The following is a 21,915-nucleotide window of genomic DNA, read 5'->3' as shown; positions in this document are numbered from 1 at the left end:
ACAAGGAATGAGTCTGTCGATCAACCGATGCAATTATTTAGAGTATTGTTTAGCTTTGTATTTTTGTAACGCATTTCATAAACATTACTGATTTTTGTATGTGCAAAATTAGATTCATCCACACTTTGATCCACCAAAATCTGTCAGTCAAACAACCCCAGGGGAGTGAAGGCAGCCGACCATTTGCAGGATCAGGATGCAGCTGAGTGAAAGTGGAATTCACTTGTGAATCTGTGTTCCAGCTATCTCATGTTTACTGTCCCTGGCCTGGTATCCAGATGCTTCTCTTTGGAGGGAGACCCTACATGAACCCAACTCCACCTTCTCTTCTCTGTGTGGGTGTCCCAAATGGCACCCTATGTAGTGCACTTCTTTTGACCAGAGCCTTGTGGGTCCTGGTCAAAAGTAGTGCACTATATAGGGAATAGGGTGCCATTTGGGACATCCCCACAGAGAAGGTGGAGTTGGGTCTGGTACCCATCACCCTCCATCTGTAGCTGGCTCTACAGAATATTCAGGAATGCCCTCCCATGCACCATGACATAAGCAAGTTATTTTTCTTCCTGCCTCATTTCACTTATGTAAACCTTTGTTCATCCGCTCATTAGGATAGTAGGATGTGTTCTCATGGGAGTGGTAGTCTGTGGTTTGTGTTATCGGTTTAGAGTGGAAGGCTGCTTGTTAAAAAATAAGTATTTCTTAATTGCTCTAGTCTAGAGGGTGTTTTAATCAAGTGGTGCATGGCTATGAGATCCAGACCTGTGACCTGCTTTCCCGCAGTGCTTCCTTTTCACATCCTTGTTTCATTTGTTTTTGGAACAGGAGCCATTTGGAAGAAATACTCTAGGCCTCAATGGTCACTAGCCAAATGTTGTGGACCTTACTGTAAGTCCATAGTCAAGGTAAATATAGACTTCATTGATAATTTACCATAGAAATGACATTACATCTAGTGATCAGAAAGACTGCTCAGTTATTTTTGACTCTCCAATTTTGCGATTTCAGATAAAGCTGTCCGTTGTCCAGGTGAGGGCGCTATAGACCAACAACAGAATATATCTTAAGCCAGCAGAACTATCTGCATCGACTGGGCTGCAGTGGAAGGACAAAAGATTTTAAGTTCCTCAGCGTGCACGTCAGAGGAGCTGACTTAGACCAATCACACTGACACCATGATGTAGAAGGCACAACAACTCCCCTTCAACCTCCGACATGGAACCTCAAGAAGTTCAACAGCTGCACCATCGAGAGCATCTTGACGGGCTGCATCACCGCTTGGCATGGCAACTGCACTGCCCTCAGCCACAAGGCTCTACAGAGGGTGGTGTGGATAGCCAAATACATCATTGGGGGCGAGCTCACTGCAGGACATTCACCTCCCTGACCAAGGCCCTTCTCCCCCCGATTGCTCAGTTTGGCTGGGCGGCCAGCTCTAGGAAGAGTCTTGGTGGTTCCAAACTTCTTACATTTAAGAAAGATGGAGGGCACTGTGTTCTTGAGGACTTTTAATGCTGCAGACATTTTTTGGTACCCTTCCTCAGATCAGTCTGTCGACATGACCAAAAGTATCTCCTCCCCTTCAGCTACACTGATTTGAAGTGGATTTAACAAGTGACATCAATAAGGGATCATAGCTTTCACCTGGATTCACCTGGTCAGTCTGTCATGGAAAGAGCAGGTGTCCTTAATGTTTTGTACACTCAGTGTAGATAATAGGTTGCCATTTGGGATGCAGTCACTGAGTAAAGTTCAATGACTCAAGAAGGAAAAGCCTCTCCTATTAGTACTCTGCATGACTCCGTAATCAACAAACAGTTTGAAGTACAAACAGTATCACTTTACTGTCATTGCAGGTCACCTTGGTTTTTAATTCCACAGATTATGGCTCTGCAGCTGTGAACTGTGTTGAAGCCTTTACATTGTAAATGAAAGCCTACTCCAAAATATCAGGTATGAAAATTCTAGTTCACATTTTTATTCTGATTGACTATAGTATTTCATTCCTTTTGTATGGATATACAGTACTAGTATTATGAACAAGCAAGATTACAGATTAGGCTTTTGTTTCTTTTGCTTAGTATGCCAAACATGCAGTAAGCAATTTTATAGATGTATGACTCTACAAAGCAGTATGGATAAAGCACTATGGAAGTTTCCATGATTGTTACTCGCCTGCATTCACTAAATTCTTTGTTTAGTGAACATCAAGAAGATTTTGCATTGTCATATCTTCACATGAATAATAAACAAACAGTGTCAAACTTTATTCCAAATAATGTTTTTTTTTTTTTTTAATTTGGTGCCACAAATTAGTGACGTTGATGACAACCAAAATGTATTTCATATGCAAAACCCATTAGAGCGACCGTATTCGGAAACCTCCATAATAAATTGTGAAATAAACAAGAATATTAACATGAATTATGAAATATCAACAACTCAGTGTGACAACAACCCAGGGGAGGGATTATTAATGTGTCAATCAAAACAAAAAGCATTTCAACATGGATAAAAAAATATTTTTTGAAAACATTCATAATTACAATACAATCTAATTTCAATGCTTTTTACCCCAATGTTTAAAAAGGAGGAAAGGGACATGTCTGATATAGCTATTCTGTGTTTTCCGTGTTCCTGTTTGTATCTGAGCAGATTATGGTGCCTGCAACACCTATCCTATATGTTTTTGGCTGGCAACAGACTGGTCAGAATTGAATGATGGGTGACTGAGTCCATAGATAGCGGGCCACAGTGTTTCCATGGCAGCGTGTGGCCCTCAGCACTTCCCTCCCCCTGTGGAAGTAGAGCTGCAGACTGTCGACCTCCTCAGTTCAATTTTCATTGACTGGCACTCGGCCCGCGACTCTAACCGTGTCACAGTGGAGACACCTGTCACAACTGCCTTGCCTGTTTTCATACCTTTTGACATAGGGATTCGTGTGGCTGCGGCACGAGTTGACTGCACATCCGCCCCGGGCTGAAAGGAATCACACAACATAAGACAAAAGCGCAGACAGAAAGGTTTTTTAAAGTATTATCGTAAACTAGCACAAAACAAAAATACCTACTTTGTGTACATTTGGTGAAAACAAATTCAGGATGGCAAGCTATCAAATCTATTTTATTTGTCACATGCGCTGAATAAAACAGGTGTAGACCTTACCATTAAATGCTTTCTTACAAGCCCTTAACCAACAATGCAGTTCAAGAAAGAGTTTAAAATATTTACTAAATAAACTGAAGTAAAACATACATATATGCATATATATATAAAAAATACGAATAAAAAAGTTAACACTTGTTAGAACAGTGGTGCAGAATTACATGTAAATTAAAGAAATCAATTTACACGGGTTCAAGAGGGATGACAAGAGTTGGCCATATTGGATATTGATTGTGATTAGAATTGCAATATAATTAAAGTGCTGCATTTCTTATCCTTCAAAAAGCTTCTATCCACAAAGAGCCTCTTTAAATCTAGCTGTATGAAAAACCACAATGTTGCCATAGCTCACCTTTAACCCTTCACAGCATTAAGAAAGTGCATTTCAAAGCTAGTTTCACAAAAATGATTTACATTGAGTTAACAGAACTTGGGAGAGGGGATCATACATGACAATATGCTGTTCATATTGCTGATGTGCGGGTCAGCCCACTTTAGAAGTCAAACATCCAAATTGGTCATCACTGGTCCATTTTCAGTTAAAAGGGAGGAACATGTCAGTTTGTGCCAGTAGAAACAGGTGTGTCAACACAAGACCCTTTGAGAGGGACCTTTTTAAGGTGGGGATATGCGTGTCAATTCATTCCAGTGTTAGTATTGGTCATAGGTAAAAGGAGTGCATTTGATTTTGGTATACCTGGAAAGAGCGCTATCTAGGGAGCAGACACCACCTGATATCATTTTGAAACATTTCAGTAGCAACTGAAATATAAAAGATTGGATATCATTTAGATGGTTTGTCTGAAAAGAAAGTCACGTAATTGAAAAACGGTTTTACTAACAATGATATAGAAGGTATTCAGCATACCAGCTGAAAATGGTTACATAAAATATACAATAAAACGTTTCTCTGTTAGTGAGACAGCCGATGTTCAAATCATCATAAAAGGGAGAGGGAGAGCTAGACAGCAGAAAGAACTTATGTAAATATACTAGATTTTGACTACTCACCACAGACTGAGTTGGCCTGGACGGTGCCAAGGTGATGGGTGTGATGGTGATGCTGCTGGTCAATTTGTTGGGGGTGGTCTTCCCAGGAGCGGTGGTGATGTTGTTGGGGTGACGCGGGGAGCGCAGCACCGTACCTGGGTGCGTCTCCTTGCTCTCTGTGCTCACACTAAGGGGCCTGACCGTCACTGTGGGGCTGCTACTGCTGACGTCTGATGGCCTCTTGAACTGAGGTCCCAGGTGGATGTGGATCTTGTTGTCCTCCGTGGTGGTGATTATGCTGGCGTTGGAGTTGTATTTTCTGACGGGTATAGGCAATGTCTGCTTCTCTGGGGTCACTTTGAACACAGCCCGGCCCATGGTGCTCATGTCATGGGGCTCTGGGGATGCGGAGGCAAAGGCCTCCGTCACAGGAGTGGTGCTCACTGTGATGATGGAGACGGGGGAGAGGGGTCTGTTCGAGTCTGAGTAGGAGGAGCTCTTACTCCTATCTGGGGACTTGGCCCTGGAGATGGTGGTGATGGTGACTGGAGACTTGCACCGCTCAGGCCCCCCCATCACGCCCTCACCCGGCTTGCTCTTTGAGGACACGGTGGTGGGCTTGGGAACAATGGTGATGCGAGGCCTCTGTAGGCCCAATGTGGGGATGATGGTGGCACTGGAGAAGAAGTCCTCAGCACGAGGGCCGGTGATCTCCAAAGTGGCAGTGCTGTTCTCGTGATCGGGGGTTACTCGAATGTGCAACGGCTGGCCTGGCTTTTGGGACATGGACAGCTCTAGTGGACGAGGGAAGGCGTCCCCGTTGTCCTGAGGGGTTGGGGTCTTCTCTGGGGTGGTCTGAGTGATCGTCACTGCATCCTTCTTCTTCATCCAGGGGATCCATGATTTTCTCATGCCCAGCTCGGTGGTTGCTGGGGGGTAGCGCTCCAGCACAGTTACAGGCTTCTTCAGACCCCTCTGCCTCAGGTTGCTCATGATATGGTTCTCTTCCAGGACAGATTTCCTGATGAACACTGCAGGTGTGTCCTCCTCGGCAGGTTCACTGACCACCACGTCTGTCTGGACTGCAGTGGAGGTGACAGGGACGTCTACTATCCTTCTTCCATTCATACTGGGACGCAAGGCGCGGCTGTAGCGCTTGGTGGCCTCCAGCTCTTTGGTGAGGTTGATCACTTCCTGGCTCAAGCTCTTCTTCTTGTCCTCCTCCTCCAGGAATCTCTGCTGGAGGAGGGAGTAGTCTACTTGCAGCTGGGAGAGCTGGTCCTCCTTGTTCATCAGCTCGTGGATCTTCTCTTTGAGGGCCTGGACGTCTGCCTGCAGGTCTCTGGTCCTTGCCTCCTCCATCTTGCAGCGCATCCTCAGCTCAGCCTCCTGGCTCACCGCCTCTCCCTTCTCTATGGCTTTGTTCCTGGCGGTCTGACTCTTCATTTCCTCCAGCAGCTGAGAGAGGGCATTGGCCTTGTCCTGCTCCATTCGAAACTTCTTCTCCAGTAAGTCGTACTCATCCTCTGTCTTCATCAGGTCACCTTCAACCACCTCTAGCTGTTTGAGGCGGTTTTTTAGCCTTTCAATTTCCTGCGTTAGCTCCTTGAATTTGTTTTCCTCGTCTGTGGGTCTCTTGCTGTCCTTATTGGCTCTGATTTTTATCAATACCTTTTCTGCCTCCTCTAGCCCGTCCATTCGTTTTTTTATTACGCCGACCTTGGAGCTAAGATCCCTGCACTTTTCCTCTTCACTTGCTAGTTTACTTTTCAGTTCATCTTTCTCTTTAGTAAGAGATGTCACTTTTACCTCCATTTCTGATTTCAGTCTGAGGAGCTTTTTGCTCTCCTCAATCAACTTTTCTGTGACCTCCATAACTTTACTCTGCTCAGTTTTGAACATTTTATTTAAATCGTCGCTCTTTTGCTCCTCCTGTTTTATTCTCTCAGTCATGTTCCTTCTCTCATCCACTAGTATCACTGTAAATGACTTCAGCTTCATCAGGTCATCCTTTAGGCCCATCTCTGCCTTCTCAAGTCTCGACTCAGAGTTCTCCAGTTCTTTCACACGGTTTTTGACTGTGTCCAGCTCACCAGCCAAGTCCTTTGCCAGTCCTTTCTCTCTTTCTAGGTTAATATGAAGTGTTGCACACTCCGATTTGCTCGTGTTGAAAGCCCTCTCCAGTTTCTCCAGATCCACCATTCTCTTCTGCAGTTTCTCCACCTCCAGCTTCAGCTCCCGGCCGGTGGTCTCCTCATCCTGCAGCCTTTTCCTCAACTCTCTGGCCTGGCTCTCCGTCTTGGTGATCTCCTCATCCTTGCCCTCCATCTCCAGGACTCTCTTGCGCAGGGTCTCCAGCTCCGCCATGAGGCTGGAGTTCCCACACTCCCCCTTGCTGATCTTGTCCCTTAGCTCCAGGAGGTCCTCCTCTGACTTCTGCAGTACCTTGTTGTTCTCCTCCAGCTCCTCGATCCTGTGGGCCAGGCCTGCCAGCTTCAGGCGGAGCTGACGGCTCTGGGACTCCTGGTTGGCCAACTTGTCAGTCATCTCCTCATGCTCCTGGGTGAATTTGGCAGCTTTGCACTCCAGCTCCGCCTCTAGTCTGAGGACCTTCTGGCCGTCCTCCTTGGCGGTGCCGTGTACAGCGGCCAGACGCTGTTCTCTCTCCTGGAGCTTGCTGCTGAGGTCCTGGACCTTCTGGCTCTGCTGGTCGATCTGCTCAATGTGGAGCTGCCGCTCATCTACCAGCATCAGGGCAAAGGACTTGAGTTTGACCAGCTCCTCACGGACCTTCTCTAGCCTCCTGCTGTGATCCTTGTCTTTACGAGCCTGGTACGCCTTCTCCTGCTCCAGCAGCCTCTTTAATCTGGGAGAGAGAAAGTGACAGACACAGAGCGAGAGCATGTGATTGAAATGTAAATTCTCAATTTGATAGGCTTTATTCAGATATTTCACCTGATGCTAATAATAATTGATCCCCCTCTATATTAAGAGACCGTGAACTGTATCTACTACATTGTTCCTGCTGACGTAATTACAGTGTACAGGAACAATGTAGGCCTGTTCCTGTACACTGCTACATAGTACTTACAAATATTGAGCCTTTGAGTTTGTAAACTACAAATAGTCTGAAAAAAAAGCATTTCAATAAAAATGAAAAGTATTTTAACTCTTAAAATGTCTCACAAATCTCCAATGTTAAGTAACATTTCCCAGAGTAGAGGAGCCTGACCAGACTCAGAATGAGTGCCTTATCCCCTGCCCAAAACCCCGTGGGCAGTGGTGAGATCCCGGATGGGAGGTAGGCAAACAGAAGAAATGGCAAAGGCATGATAGAAGAGGAAACAAAGGAGGGGTTGGGGGGCAGATTAGAAGCCTGAACCCTCATGTGATTCTCCCCAACAGGGGCAAGACCGCCCTTCACACTGAGCAAAGTACCACAATATCAGAGACATGCTAGCTAAACTGTAAAAAACACAACCAGTGTCCTTAACAGAGTCAACCTTAACGGAATAATGTGAGTAGATGTTTAACTAATCTCTGCGGGAGTCTCTCTCTGTGCAACTGCTATAGAGAGTCTACTGCCTGCAACAGGTCCCGTCCATATGGTTCTCACACAACCACACTAGAAACTCAGTGCATAATCAGGAGCGAGTCCTGATCATTGTCCGCTGTTGCTTTGCATTACAAACAAATGTTCCACCAGCAGCCAGTCTAACAATGCACATGATACTGTAACAGCCAGACTACGCTGTTTCTTAAAGTTTCAACAGCTCAAACTCTCAGACTTACCCAGTACTAGTCGGGAGGGATTCACTAGGTCCTTGCCTAGCATGCTTTAGATAGTGCTGAGCTGTATTCAGGCAGGCATCGGCTCCCTCTCACCGGGTCGTGAGAAGGCCCCCAATCCACGAGGAATTGGCCATCAAATTCCAAACATGTCATCGATGGACAATGAAAGGTGAATTGTGTAAAATTATCCCTGCTCCACTAGCTGGTGGTGATGTCATCCCTCCTCCCATTTATGCCACAGAATGGTGCTGCCCTTGTTTGGCCACAGAGGAGGGGTTCAAGCCAGGGGGGGGAGGCTTTTCACACTATCTTTCCTGTTCCCCTGCTCTCTTCCCCCCCCCTTTTCTCCTCCAACAGAGAAGGGGAATTGTATTTGTGAGATTTTCAGTAGATTTGCAGCAGCCTTTTAGACCAAAGGTAAATGTATATAGAATTATGCTATGTTAGCAGGACTTCTTTCCACTTCCAACACGCAAACTGTTGTCTTGCCTGACCCAATTGTTTCTTGTCCATCTTGCGACCAACCATGTTCCCATAGAAACAAGGCAACAATGCAAGGGGCAAGTTCTTGTTTTGGGAACAATGTCACACTAGTTCATAATTGTCTGCCCCTTGAATGCAAAAGAGAAGTAAATCCAAATTTTGACTTTTGTAGGATGCTACTGCTACATCCATATTACAGTCGCAGTTGTAAATGAGAACTTGTTCTCAACTGGCCTACTTGGTTAAATAAAGGAGAAATAAATCAAATAAAGTGTAATTAATAGATGCCAGGTCCTAAGGTGGTAAGGTAAAAGTGGACTTGTACATTTTCACAACGGGATGAATTTGCTGCACCAGAAGCCCAATCCTGCAGTGGTTTCAGATATTTACAGCACTGCAGTGTTCTCCATTAAAATAACAGCTCTCTCACCCCCCCTTATGGGCCCTGATGAAAAGTAGTGCACTATATAGGGAATTAGGGTGTCATTTCAGACACAGACCATAACTCCTGGCTGGGAGAAACACTTGTGGTCTTGTTAAAGTGGAATCATGCAAATACCACACGAATGATGTCACTGGTCATAAAACCTGTGTGTCACGAGGTCCAGGGTGGCCCTCACACAATCTGCCTGGCAGCTTGTCAAGCAGAAAATGCTCCAGATTGACTCCTGTATTGCTGTTAATGGTTGCATGACCCACCTCAAATATTTACCATTAGCTACCACTGCATTTCAGGAAAGAGTATACAAGGCTACTTCAAGGTATCCAGATAACCTTAATGAGGAGACCAAGTTTGCGTTCCTAATGGCACGTTTTTCCCTTTATAGTACACTACTTCTGACCAGAGCCCATAGGCCCAATTATGATATGACATATAGTTCTGCAACAAGATACTCCATTTATTCCCCCATTCTCAGTGGTGATGATAGTGTTTAGAATATGAGCCAGGTGTCATTTCACTGATTATCGTGGCATTATGAATAAGTCCTTTAGGAGGTGACCAGCATGTTTCCTGGTGGTCAGGGCTATTCATAGCCTCTGTTGACAGAGGCATATCAGTGACGGCAAAGAAGGTCCAAAGCCTCCTACGCAACATGTCTGTGGCCAAGCTAAGCCCACAGCAGAGACTGAACTAATGTCATACCAATTACAGTTACTTTAACGATCACGATTACTATAACGAATCTTCAAACAGAATGGAAGTCACATTTGAAAATAACTACTCTAATTGGAATACTTTTTTCATCTGGAACAGAATTAGCTTGTTGGATTTTTTTATTTCAGTTTAATTAACAGATATGGTCATATGAATATATTTTAATTTAGGGAAAATATACAGTATCCATTTCCCTGTAAGGAGAACGACTGACTGAAAGACCTCACCGAAAAAGGAGAGGTTCCACCATGGTGAATGAAACACAAACAAAGATCTAAGTGGCTTAGCAAAGTTCGCTCACTCCTCTGTGGACTGACTGGCATCCTTTCACAGGTGCTCAGGGTTGTCCACTATGACATCACCTGCAGTGAATCTCTGAGATGACTGCAGCTGGGAGGAATGTGTTATCACATGGTGCTGCGAGCCGAGCAGGTCATCGGTGACGGTGGGGGGGGGGGGGGGGGGGCGCATCTGGAAATCTGCATCAGCGAGCACAAGAGCATGCAAGTATATAGTTTGCTACAGACTCACAGACAAAGCTCACATTTATAAAGTAGAATGCTACTTTTTAAAAATCTTTCTCGAAACTGAGAACATCTACTCACCAAATGAGTAATGCTTTTGAGGTGACAATAATAATTGGCATGCATTTGAATTGTGCAGAGGTCACAAGTCTCATTTCACATGTTTCTGAATGTGACCCACTCAAACAAAATATTTTCAACACTCCCTCTACTATTTGCCTAGAGGCTCCATCCACATAAACCTAGCTAAAGGCTTTAACTAAATGTATGTACCGTTGTTGGTCAGCTTGATGTTCTCAACTTTCTTAACACTGGCCATTTTCAACAAGGTAATAAGACTGAGGTCATCAGCCGTCATCTCCATGCTACGTCCGACAGACCGCTAAACCTCTATTTATTCACCAGTTCACTGAACCAGCCATTCTACATGTCCTCAGCACAGAAAAACAAAGTGAATCTCAGGTTGAGAACAGGAGTAGGGTGACATTGCCCCTAGATGCTGATCGTGGGTCAGTTTTGCATTTTCCCCACTAATGGTTAAAGTTAGGATTTACTGTCTGGCAGTGTAGATGATGTCCACAAGTAAAGGTAGACCTACCAATTACACTGAACAGAAATATAAATGCAACATGTAAAGTGTTTGTGCCATGTTTCATGAGCTGAAATAAAAGATCCATGAAGTATTTCCATATGCACATAAAGCTTATTTCTCTCAAACTGGGCACACATTTGTTTACATCCTTGTTAGTGAGCATTTCTCCTAAACACAGGTGCACCTTGTGCAGGGGACAATAGAAGCCCACTTTAAAATGTACAGTTTTGTCACAACACCACTTTTTAAAATTTTATTTGGCAGTACATCCATCGGGCCTCACAACCACAGACCACGTGTAACCATGCTAGCCCAGGACCTCCACTTCTTCACCTGTGGGATCATCTGAGACCAGCCACCCAGATAGCTGATGAAACTGTGGGTTTGCACAACAAAAGATTTTCTGCACAAACTGTCAGAAACCGCCTCAGGGAAGCTCATCTGTGTGCTCATCGTCCTCAACAGGGTCTTGGCCTGATTTCAGTTTGGCGTCGAAACAGATTTCAGTGGGCAAATTCTCACCTTTGATGGCCACTGACACGCTGGAGAATCCCGGTTTCAATTGTACCGGGCAGATGGCAGACAGCGTGTATGCAAGCATTTATTTATGGTACTTTTTATCCCGTTTGTCTCCCCAATTTCATGATATCCAATTGGAAGTTACAGTCTTGTCCCATCGCTGCAACTCCCGTACGGACTCGGGAGAGCCGAAGGTCGAGAGCCATGCGTCCTCCGAAACACGACCCTGCCAAGCCGCACTGCTTCTTGACACACTGCTCACTTAACCCGGAAGCCAGCCGCACCAATTTGTTGGCGGAAACACTGTACATCTGGAGACAGAAGTCAGCGTGCATGCGCCTGGCCGCCACAAGGAGTCGCTAGAGCGCGATGGGACAAGAACATCCCAGCCGGCCAAACCCTCCTCTAACCCAGACGACGCTGGGCCAAATGGGTCTCCCGGTCGCGGCCGGCTGTGACACAGCCTGGGATCAAATCCGGATCTGTAGTGACGCCTCTAGCACTGTGATGCAGTGCCTTAGACCGCTGCGCCACTCAGGAGCCCCGGTGAGAGGTTTTCTAATGTGAATGTTGTGAACAGAGTGCCCCATGGTGGCGGTGGGGTTATGGTATGGGCAGGCATAAGCTACGGACAACGAACACAGTTGCATTTTATCGTTGGCAATTTGAATGCACAAAGATACCGTGACGAGATCCTGAAGCCCATCGTCGTGCCATTCATCTGCCGCCATCACCTCATGTTTTAGCATGATAATGCAGGGCCCCATGTCGCAAGGATCTGTACACAATTCCTGGAAGCTGAAAATGTCCCAGTTCTTTCATGGCCTGCATACTCAGATATGTCACCCATTAAGCATGTTTGGGATGCTCTGGATTGACATGTACGACAGCGCATAGCCGTGGGAAGTACGGGTGTTGAGGGTGCTGCAGTACCAGTCAAATGTTTGGACACACCTACTCATTTAAGGGTTTTTCTTTATTTTTACTGTTTTCTACATTGTAGAATAATAGTGAAGACATCAAAACAATGAAATAACACATATGTAATCATGTATTAACCAAAAAGTGTTAAACAAAACAAAAGATTTTTGAAGAATCTAAGTAGCCACCATCTCGATGACAACTTTGCACACTCTTGGCATTCTCTCAAAGAGCTTCATGAGGAACCAAAGTAGTTCGCTAAGGCCTTTACTGGTCCTGTATTAGCAGTATTAGCGGACTGATACTGTAGACATCTGTAGCGTGTGCCAAAAAATTCTCAGCCCCCACATCCCCAAAATTCTTCCTGCGGCTATGCGGCAGCGTTTTCCAGTTCCCGCCAATATCCAGCCATTGAAAAGGAGTCGGACAATATTCCACAAGCCACGATCAACAGCCTGATCGACTCTACGCGAAGGAGCTGTGACACGCTGCATGAAGCAAAATGGTGGTCACACCAGATACTGACTAGTTTTCTGATCCACCGCCCGACATTTAAGGTATCTGTGACGAGTCATATGAAATCCATAGATTAGGGCCTAATGAATTTATTTAAATTGACTGATTCTTATATGAACTGTTACTCAAAATCTTTGAAATTATTGTATGTTGTGTTTAAATTTGTTTAGCGTAGTTTGTTCTTACTGATATATTTTATAGCAATGAGGCTGGTGCAACAGATCAGAACGTTTAGCAAAATAATTTTGATAAACTATTTCTTCACATTATAAGTGCAGTAATGCACACACGGGAGTAGGCTACGCCGTGTGTGCATTGTTCCAAAATGCAATTAGCGGGAACACACTGTTCTGGAAAGCGCACTGCATATGCCAGTGGTTTCCTGTGACAGAGATGAAAATATATATGTTAGAATTTTAGAAAGAGGGGAGATCTAAAGATGCAACAACTAGCATGATTTGCTAATATAATTAGGATTGTCTCTTTGGCTGCTGGACAATGAAAGGTTGATTTGAAAACCAATAGAACTTGATAGGAATGCTAGTTTAATAATTCCCTTAACATTTCTGTGGTCTGATTTTGGCTAGTGTACATTAACATGGCCAGTGCGTGTTGGGCACTGGCCAGTGGCCATAAAATGACATAACCTCCAGGTTTTATCCAATGAAGTTTATGGTTTAATAGTTTCAAAAATGTTGACTGCCTCTGCTCAGATTGCAGGGTGGGTGATGTGTGCAACACGCACTGGCCAGTGGCCTCTCTCTCCACTTGTGAACTAACCATGCCTCGCATGTCAAAATCAAGCCTTTAAATGTTAATAATCCTGCATTATATACTGCTCAAAAAAATAAAGGGAACACTTAAACAACACAATGTAACTCCAAGTCAATCACACTTCTGTGAAATCAAACTGTCCACTTAGGAAGCAACACTGATTGACAATAAATTTCACATGCTGTTGTGCAAACGGAATAGACAACAGGTGGAAATTATAGGCAATTAGCAAGACACCCCCAATAAAGGAGTGGTTCTGCTGGTGGTAACCACAGACCACTTTTCAGTTCCTATGCTTTCTGGCTAATGTTTTGGTCACTTTTGAATGCTGGCGGTGCTTTCACTCTAGTGGTAGCATGAAACGGAGTCTACAACCCACACAAGTGGCTCAGGTAGTGCAGCTCATCCAGGTTGGCACATCAATGCGAGCTGTGGCAAGAAGGTTTGCTGTGTCTGTCAGCGTAGTGTCCAGAGCATGGAGGCGCTACAAGGAGACAGGCCAGTACATCAGGAGACGTGGAGGAGGCCGTAGGAGGGCAACAACCCAGCAGCAGGACCGCTACCTCCGCCTTTGTGTAAGGAGGAGCACTGCCAGAGCCCTGCAAAATGACCTCCAGCAGGCCACAAATGTGCATGTGTCTGCTCAAACGGTCAGAAACAGACTCCATGAGGGTGGTATGAGGGCCCGACGTCCACAAGTGGGGGTTGTGCTTACAGCCCAACACCATGCATGACGTTTGACATTTGCCAGAGAACACCAAGATTGGCAAATTCGCCACTGGCGCCCTGTGCTCTTCAGATGAAAGCAGGTTCACACTGAGCACATGTGACAGACGTGACAGACTCTGGAGACGCTGTGGAGAACGTTCTGCTGCCTGCAACATCCTCCAGCATGGTGGGTCAGTCATAGTGTGGGGTGGCATTTCTTTGGGGGGCCGCACAGCCCTCCATGTGCTCGCCAGAGGTAGCCTGACTGCCATTAGGTACCGAGATGAGATCCTCAGACCCCTTGTGAGACCATATGCTGGTGCGGTTGGCCCTGGGTTCCTCCTAATGCAAGACAATGCTAGACCTCATGTGGCTGGAGTGTGTCAGCAGTTCCTGCAAGAGGAAGTCATTGATGCTATGGACTGGCCCGCCCGTTCCCCAGACCTGAATCCAGTTGAGCACATCTGGGACATCATGTCTCGCTCCATCCACCAACGCCACGTTGCACCACAGACTGTCCAGGAGTTGGCGGATGCTTTAGTGCAGGTCTGGGAGGAGATCCCTCAGGAGACCATCCGCCACCTCATCAGGAGCATGCCCAGGCGTTGTAGGGAGGTCATACAGGCACGTGGAGGCCACACACACTACTGAGCCTCATTTTGACTTGTTTTAAGGACATTACATCAAAGTTGGATCAGCCTGTAGTGTGGTTTTCCACTTTAATTTTGAGTGTGACTCCAAATCCAGACCTCAAGGGGTTGATAAATTGGATTTCCATTGATTATTTTTGTGTGATTTTGTTGTCAGCACATTCAACTATGTAAAGATAAAAGTATTTAATAAGATTATTTCATTCATTCAGATCTAGGATGTGTTATTTTAGTGTTCCCTTTATTTTTTTGAGCAGTGTATTTGTCAAACATTACTGCAGATTAGCCTTTATGTAATTAAAAGCCTGAAAGTGTGGCTACATTTCCTGGCACCTCCCTCATATCAGCATCGGTGTGGACATCACCTAGGCTACACTTTAATTTTTTGCACAGCTAACTGCCAAAATAAAGGAAACACCAACAAAGTGCCTTGGCATAGATTCTACAATTGTTTGGAAAGCTTTTTATACATGACCCTTAGCATAACTGCTTAATTAACTCAGGAACCACACCTGCTTTCAATATATATTTTGTATCCCTCATTTCCTCAAGTTTTCCTTTATTTTGTCAGTTACCTGTACATTTATGCAAAATAGATTTGAATGTTATTCTAATTGGCCTTTTTAGAGGCACATGTGTGTGAATTTCTGGCTGCGTTGACAGCCCTGTTTATTTATTTATTTCAGTAGTACTCTTATTAGCCTTTTAAATGACTGAATGACCTGGGGTCTAGAGTAGACATGTTGGCAAATCAAAACTAAAATAAACTAAGTATTTTAATTTGGGATGTTCATCTTCAGTTTGGGATGGTTGAAATTGCACTTCTGGACAGTGATGAAATAAGTTATTCTCAAGCCCTGGGTATCTATATTCACGAGTGATCCAGTGTATACATGTTTTGAATGTTGAAAACGAGTAAAGGTTTATTGCTATGTTGTGTAACTAACAAACTAATGGTTATGAGATACTAAAAATAGTTTTACACCAAGTGATTTAATGCTAGGTTGGCTATTTTAGCTAGACTAACATTAGCTAGCTAAGCTAGCACAATATCTGGATCTTCCCCTTTTCAACTGCAGTTTCAGATGAACAGCACTCAGTGAGTCAGTGTTTGCCTTCGTGAAAAAGTAGCTAGTAGAGATGTCAATGCCAAAGAGGAGAAAAGTGTAGGACATAAGATTTTTGGGGGGAGTGCAGAGGACTAAGTAAGTACATGAATGGCTACATAGCTACATGGAATAATGTATAATAGACTGGTACTATGTAGTCAGCTAGCCAGCTAAATTGCCAGACAGTAAATCAATAATTTTGCTAATAAAAGCACAACTTAATTCATGTTAATAAACTAACCCCATCATTGTTAAGGCCAGACATTTGTGTCATATGATAATGGTATTTGGTCATGATTATTGCAGGGTTCAAAGACAGTGGAGAGAGAAAGCCCCGCCCATGTTGAGGCAGGGTAAAAACAAACAGGTCATCATGTGAGAATTTGAGTTAAGGGCACTCAGTTAAATTCCTCATCTCTACAGTTGTTGCCTGCATTCTGATTTCATTTGATTGTCATGGCAGGGGTCAGAGAGAGAGTCAGTAGAGAGAGGGAGCGCACCGCCCATGTTGAGGCACACGGAGAGGATGAACAGGTCATCAGGTGAGAATTTGGAATTTAAGTTAACACAAATAAAATAAAGGATTTCTACAGATTTTCAGCAGCGTTCTCTACGGAAAATAGAAAAATATTCCTGCAGATTCTGTTTGGGCCTAGATGTAAAGCAGTCTGGTAAAGCATGTTGCACAGCAATTTACATCGCACACAGATTGGAACTATCAGTTGAACTCATCTTCGCTGACTGTAGCCCAAGTGCTATAAAACATTGCCTGCATTCTGATTTAATTTGGTTGTAATGGAGGTTGAAGCCATGGCTTCGCTCAACAATGACAATGCAGATTGAACCATGTTGCAGTCTGTCATATCCACCAGGAGAAGCTGGATACCATAGATAAGAAAACAGTGTGCCCAAAATGTATTTCTGGCAGTGACAGCCATTAACATGCATTTAGTGCATTTAAATGACGATCTGACCCCTCTCTGTGCCTTCGGAAAGTATTCAGACCTCTAGACCTTTCACGTTTTTTCTGTTAGCCTTATTCTAAAATGAATTTTATTAAAAAAAGGTCAACTCTAATCTACACACAATACCTCATAATGACACCGAAAACAAGTTAAGAAATTAAAATGTTACAAATAAAAAATTAAGTATTTACATAAGTATTCAGACGCTTTGCTATGAGACTCGAAAGACTCAGGTGCATCCTGTTTCCATTGATCATCCTGAGATGTTTCTACAACTTGTTAGGAGTCCACCTGTGGTGAATTCAATTAATTGGACATGATTTGGAAAGGAACACACACCTGTCTATATAAAAAGGTACCACAGTTGACAGTGCATGTCAGAGCAAAAACCAAGCCATGAGGTTGAAGGAATAGTCCGTAGAGCTCTGAGACAGGATTGTGTCGAGGCACAGATCTGGGGAAGGGTACAAAAAAAAATAATCTGCAGCATTGAAGATCCAAGAACACAGTGGCCTCCATCATTCTTAAATGGAAGACGTTTGGAACCACCAAGACCCTTCCTAGAGCTGGCTGCCCAGCTAAACTGAGCAATCAGGGGAGAAGGACCTTGGTCAGGGAGGTGAAAAAGAACCCGATGGTCACTAACAGAGATCTAGAGTTACTCTGTGGAGATGGGAGAACCTTCCAGAAGGACAACCATCTCTGAAGCACTCCACCAAATCAGGCCTTTATGGTAGAGTGGCTAGACGGAAGCCACTCCTCAGTACAAGGCACATGACAGCCCGCTTGGAGTTTGCCAAAAGGCACCTGAAGGACTCTCATACCATGAGAAAAAAAATATTCTCTGGTCTGATGAAACCAAGATTGAACTCTTTGGCCTGAATGCCAAGCGTCACGTCTGGAGGAAACCTAGCACCATCCCCACAGTGAAGCATGGTGGTGGCAGCATCTTGCTGTGGGGATGTTTTTCAGCGGCAGGGACTGGGAGACTAGCCAGGATCGAGGCAAAGATGAACGGAGCAAAGTACAGAGATCCTTGATGAAAACCTTCCAACAGGACAACGACCCTAAGCACACAGGCAAGGCAATACAGAAGTGGCTTCAGGACAAGTCTCGGAATGTCCTTGAGTGGCCCAGCCAGAGCCCGGACTTGAACATCTCTGTAAAGCTGGCTTTGATAATAGCTAGTGCCTACGCAGCCGCCTTTCTGCAGACATCTTTTAATCTTAATTCAGACTAGATATTTAGAGTGTTTGGAAAACTTGGTCACAAATTGAGGAAGATTTTAACATCATTCTGTACACATATTTACATCTGTACTGTTCTTCAACTACATTGCCTTCAGAAAGTATTCAAACCCCTTGACTTATTCAACATTGTTGTTACAGCCTGGATTCAAAATACATTTTTTTCCTCAACCATCTACACACAATAACCCATAATGACAAAGTGAAAACATGTTTCTAAAATGTTTTGCTAATTTATTGAAAATGATATACAGAAATATCTCATTTACATAAGTATTCACACCCCTGAGTCAATAGATGATAGAATCACCTTTAGCAGCGATTACAACTTTGAGTCTTTCTGGGTAAGTCTAAGAGATTTGCACACCTGGATTGTACAACATTTTCACATTCTTAAAATAGTTATTAAAGCTCTGTCAAGTTCGTTGTTGATAATTGCTAGACAGCTAGTCTTGCCATAGATTTTCAAGCCTATTTTAAGTGAAAACTGTAACTAGGCCACTCAGGAACATTCAACGTCTTATTGGTAAGCAACTCCAGTGTATATTTGGCCTTACACAACGGGTGGGTCAAATCCTGAATGCTGATTGGTTGAAAGCGCATTCCAACCATTGTCTATTCCACAAGTTACCACCGGCTAAATCTATGATGTTAAAATGCCTATTTACTCTGTTCCATCTGACTGCTGCAATTCACTGTCTCATCAGCCCAGGCAGAGAAGTTCTAAACGTAATCTCCACTATAAAAAGCATCTAGACATTCTCACATTTCTTTTCGACTAACATTTAGTTTTCAACAACGGAGATTTGTATAAACCTTGCTGTAGGTCTCTCCGACATTTGTAACATTGTTTCAATATTCAAATTCGATCTCCAACTGTCCCATAGTAATGAACGTGTAGGGGTCAGGAGTCAGGACGTGACAGAAAGGCAGGCAGCGGTTCTCAGCCTGTCGAAATCATGAATCAGATGGCATAATTTTTATGGATATACAGAAAGAAATGTCAATTGAAAAAAAGGTAAAATGAAGTGCAGCTAGTTTGCAGTCTTTCCAGCTTCAGTTTGAAGTTGTGTTAGCTGTGTTGTTTCCTAGCTCCTCTGAACAGTGTCCTAATGAGAGAGCACAACACCCATGCCAATATAGCTTCCAAACACTGGCTTCTCGGTCATTATCACTTAATTGTGTTTTAGGTTATTGTCCTGCCTAAATGTGAATTTGTCTTCCAGTGTCTGTTGGAAAGCAGACAACCAGGTTTTCCTCTCAGATTTTGCCTGTGCTTAGCGCTATTCCGTTTATGTTTATCAAACTCCCTAGTCCTTGCCGATGACAAGCATACCCATAACATGATGCAGCCACCACGCTTGAGAAAATGAAGAGCGGTCCACTTTGACATTATGGGGTATTGTGTGTAGGCCAGTGACACAAAATATAAATGTAATCGATTTTAAATTCAGGCTGTAACTAAATGTGGAAAAAGTCAAGGGGTGTGAAAACTTTCTGAAGGCACTATGTGTTTTTGTAAAATTTTCAGTGGACATTTTGGAAATATAGTCATTGTGTATAGAGTTGTATGGTTTGTTTAACTTTGCAATCAATGGTGTTTGTTTGGCATACATTTAAAATTCTGTTTCCATGGAACTGCCCAGATACAAATGTGACGTGACCACTGAAGGTATATAAATGTCCTTAACATATGAACGTCATATGAACAGGCAATTCATTCTAGCACAAGTAAAACAAGATCAATTATAAGTGACAAATTATTTGCATACACAGTGATTAATTTGCCAATGCTGGGCAGGTTTTCGCTCGTGGACGAGGTCATGCACAACATTTGTTCCTCAAATAGAAACTGGGACATCCATCTGTTCCTTACATAAGACTACTAATCAATTAGCATGCAACCCACTGTCAAAACACTCTACAATATGTTCATGTTGTGGGTAAGTGGTTCAGTGAGGCATGAGGTCTTTCAATTGGGGAATGTTTTACACCTGGAGTAGAACTAGCTGTGCATAGTGCTGTGTGAGCTAGCAGTGTTCTGATGGTAAGGAACCATTCATCATCATGCATTATCAGATAGACTGATCCTTATCAGATTACTCTTAGTGTTGGGGAAAGATGTCAGTGTTCTGTCCTGACTTGCAGGTCTTGAGGTACTGTCAGACAGTCTGCGTCCCAAATGGCACCCTATTTCCTACATAGTGCATTGCTTTTGACCACGGCCTACGGGCCCTGGTAGAAAGGAGTGCACTACATAGGAAATTGGGTACCACTGATGCACTGTACTGGGGGCCAGGTTAGATTTGACATCTGGATTCCACCTCTGTTATGAGCCTCATAAATTCCACCTGAGAACATCTTGCTGGTATCGGATGTTTTATCTCTTCTTCATCCTTGTTTTAAAGCCATAGTCAAACTCAGTTGGTCTCAAGGGAGGCAAAAATTATTTGATGGGTAAATCGCAGCTTATGACAGTTATTATACATCTATGAAGGCAAATGGGTATCATAACTTTTTAACAGCCATGCCATAAAATAATGATTATATTCTATGTAATACTGCCATATTATTGTAAATCATAGTTGTAGCAATGTATACTTCATGTCAGTACCTCTTCTACATATGTGCTGTGTCCAATAACAATTGTTACGTCATTGTGGTCTAATGTGAGGACACTTAACAACTGTAACAGAGTGGCACTATCATTTTTCACTGGTTGAGTCGATTCGTCACTCTATTGAGCATTGACTCTGTTCAAGCCCTTTTGAGGGGTTCTCTAGCTTGGGTGTCTACACGCTACATCAGGGCTCTTTGAAACTGCCTCAGCGTCTCTTTGTCCCAGGGTCTTTGTCTGGTATTGTTTGGGCTTGCTTCCCCGTGTGCTCTAAATTAAAAACATTTACTGGTGCGCCCAACTTAAGGTTAGGAGCACAACATAAAATCTAGGAGCACCAGAACATATGCTCTGGGAATGAGATATAGCATATTGGACCTATATGAATTCTAGCTACTTTTGAAGCATGTTATGCTCTATAAACTAATAACGCTGTATAAAAATGTTGATACAAAAACCTGTCATGGAATTTACAAAAGTAATTCATGGAATATTAGGCTTCTACATTGTGTAAAAGTACTACATATTGAGATGCGTTACATTAAATGCTGCACTGTCTCTTTAAGAGCGTCAAGTTGTGAGTGATGACATGCAAGAGATCAGTCATTCATCGCTATGATCATTGGTCTTCTTAAGAAGCTATCCCTTTTCCTTTCTTTCTGTGCCCCCAAATGTTTAGATACAGTATACCGGTAAAGTAACCTGGTTGTTAGCTAGCTAATGAGGTATCATAACTGGATAAGGTTTAAACAAATGCCCCTGATTGGTTTTGTAATGACCCGTGACATGGCTTATGAACAGGGCCTAAAGAATTACCTTTTTGGTCCACCAGCACTCAGATTTGTTCCCCCTGATTTCCCCAGTTTTGTTTTTCAGGTTCTCACTCTAAAAATCACATTTTTATTGTTATAAAGGACAACAATGCTTAAACCACATCAGGAGACCTTCTGAGGTCTGGGGGGAAAAAATAATTTCATTTTGAAGGGTACAGTTCCTCTTTAATTTCAATTGCGCACATCAAAAGACTGGTGTTTGGCCGGCAGTGTTTCTGTACTGCATGCGCAATAGCAGAGATTGCAAAACAGAACACCACCCGATTGATACAAATCATCATATCATCCTATAATTCTTCCAGGTAAGCCTACTTTGCAGTTAACATTAATTTGTTTTATGGGAAAGCCTTTAGCTA

At 43.6% G+C, this 21,915-nt stretch overlaps 1 protein-coding gene across 8 annotated transcripts in view; it reads right to left on the bottom strand.

Moving 5' to 3' along the window:
* The window catches only part of LOC115194605 (filamin-A-interacting protein 1), a 48,791-nt gene that overhangs the window by 4,864 nt on the left and 22,012 nt on the right, over positions 1–21,915 (bottom strand). For 6 of the 8 annotated variants that reach the window (XM_029754450.1, XM_029754463.1, XM_029754459.1 and 3 more), the window contains 2 exons: positions 4,175–7,019; positions 1,957–2,977 (listed from right to left, as the gene is read on the bottom strand). In XM_029754450.1, the coding sequence (XP_029610310.1) occupies positions 2,777–2,977; positions 4,175–7,019 (3,046 nt within the window). In that variant the 3' untranslated portion in view covers positions 1,957–2,776. Of the gene's footprint in view, positions 1–1,956; positions 2,978–3,860; positions 3,926–4,174; positions 7,020–21,915 lie in introns of those variants that run through there. The other 2 variants (XM_029754487.1, XM_029754494.1) reach the window with 2 other exon arrangements.

This window comes from Salmo trutta, chromosome 1 (genome assembly GCF_901001165.1).
Source record: "Salmo trutta chromosome 1, fSalTru1.1, whole genome shotgun sequence".
Taxonomy (NCBI): domain Eukaryota; kingdom Metazoa; phylum Chordata; class Actinopteri; order Salmoniformes; family Salmonidae; genus Salmo; species Salmo trutta.
Note: the sequence above shows the minus strand (reverse complement) of the source record. Positions and strands in the feature narration are given on the sequence as shown.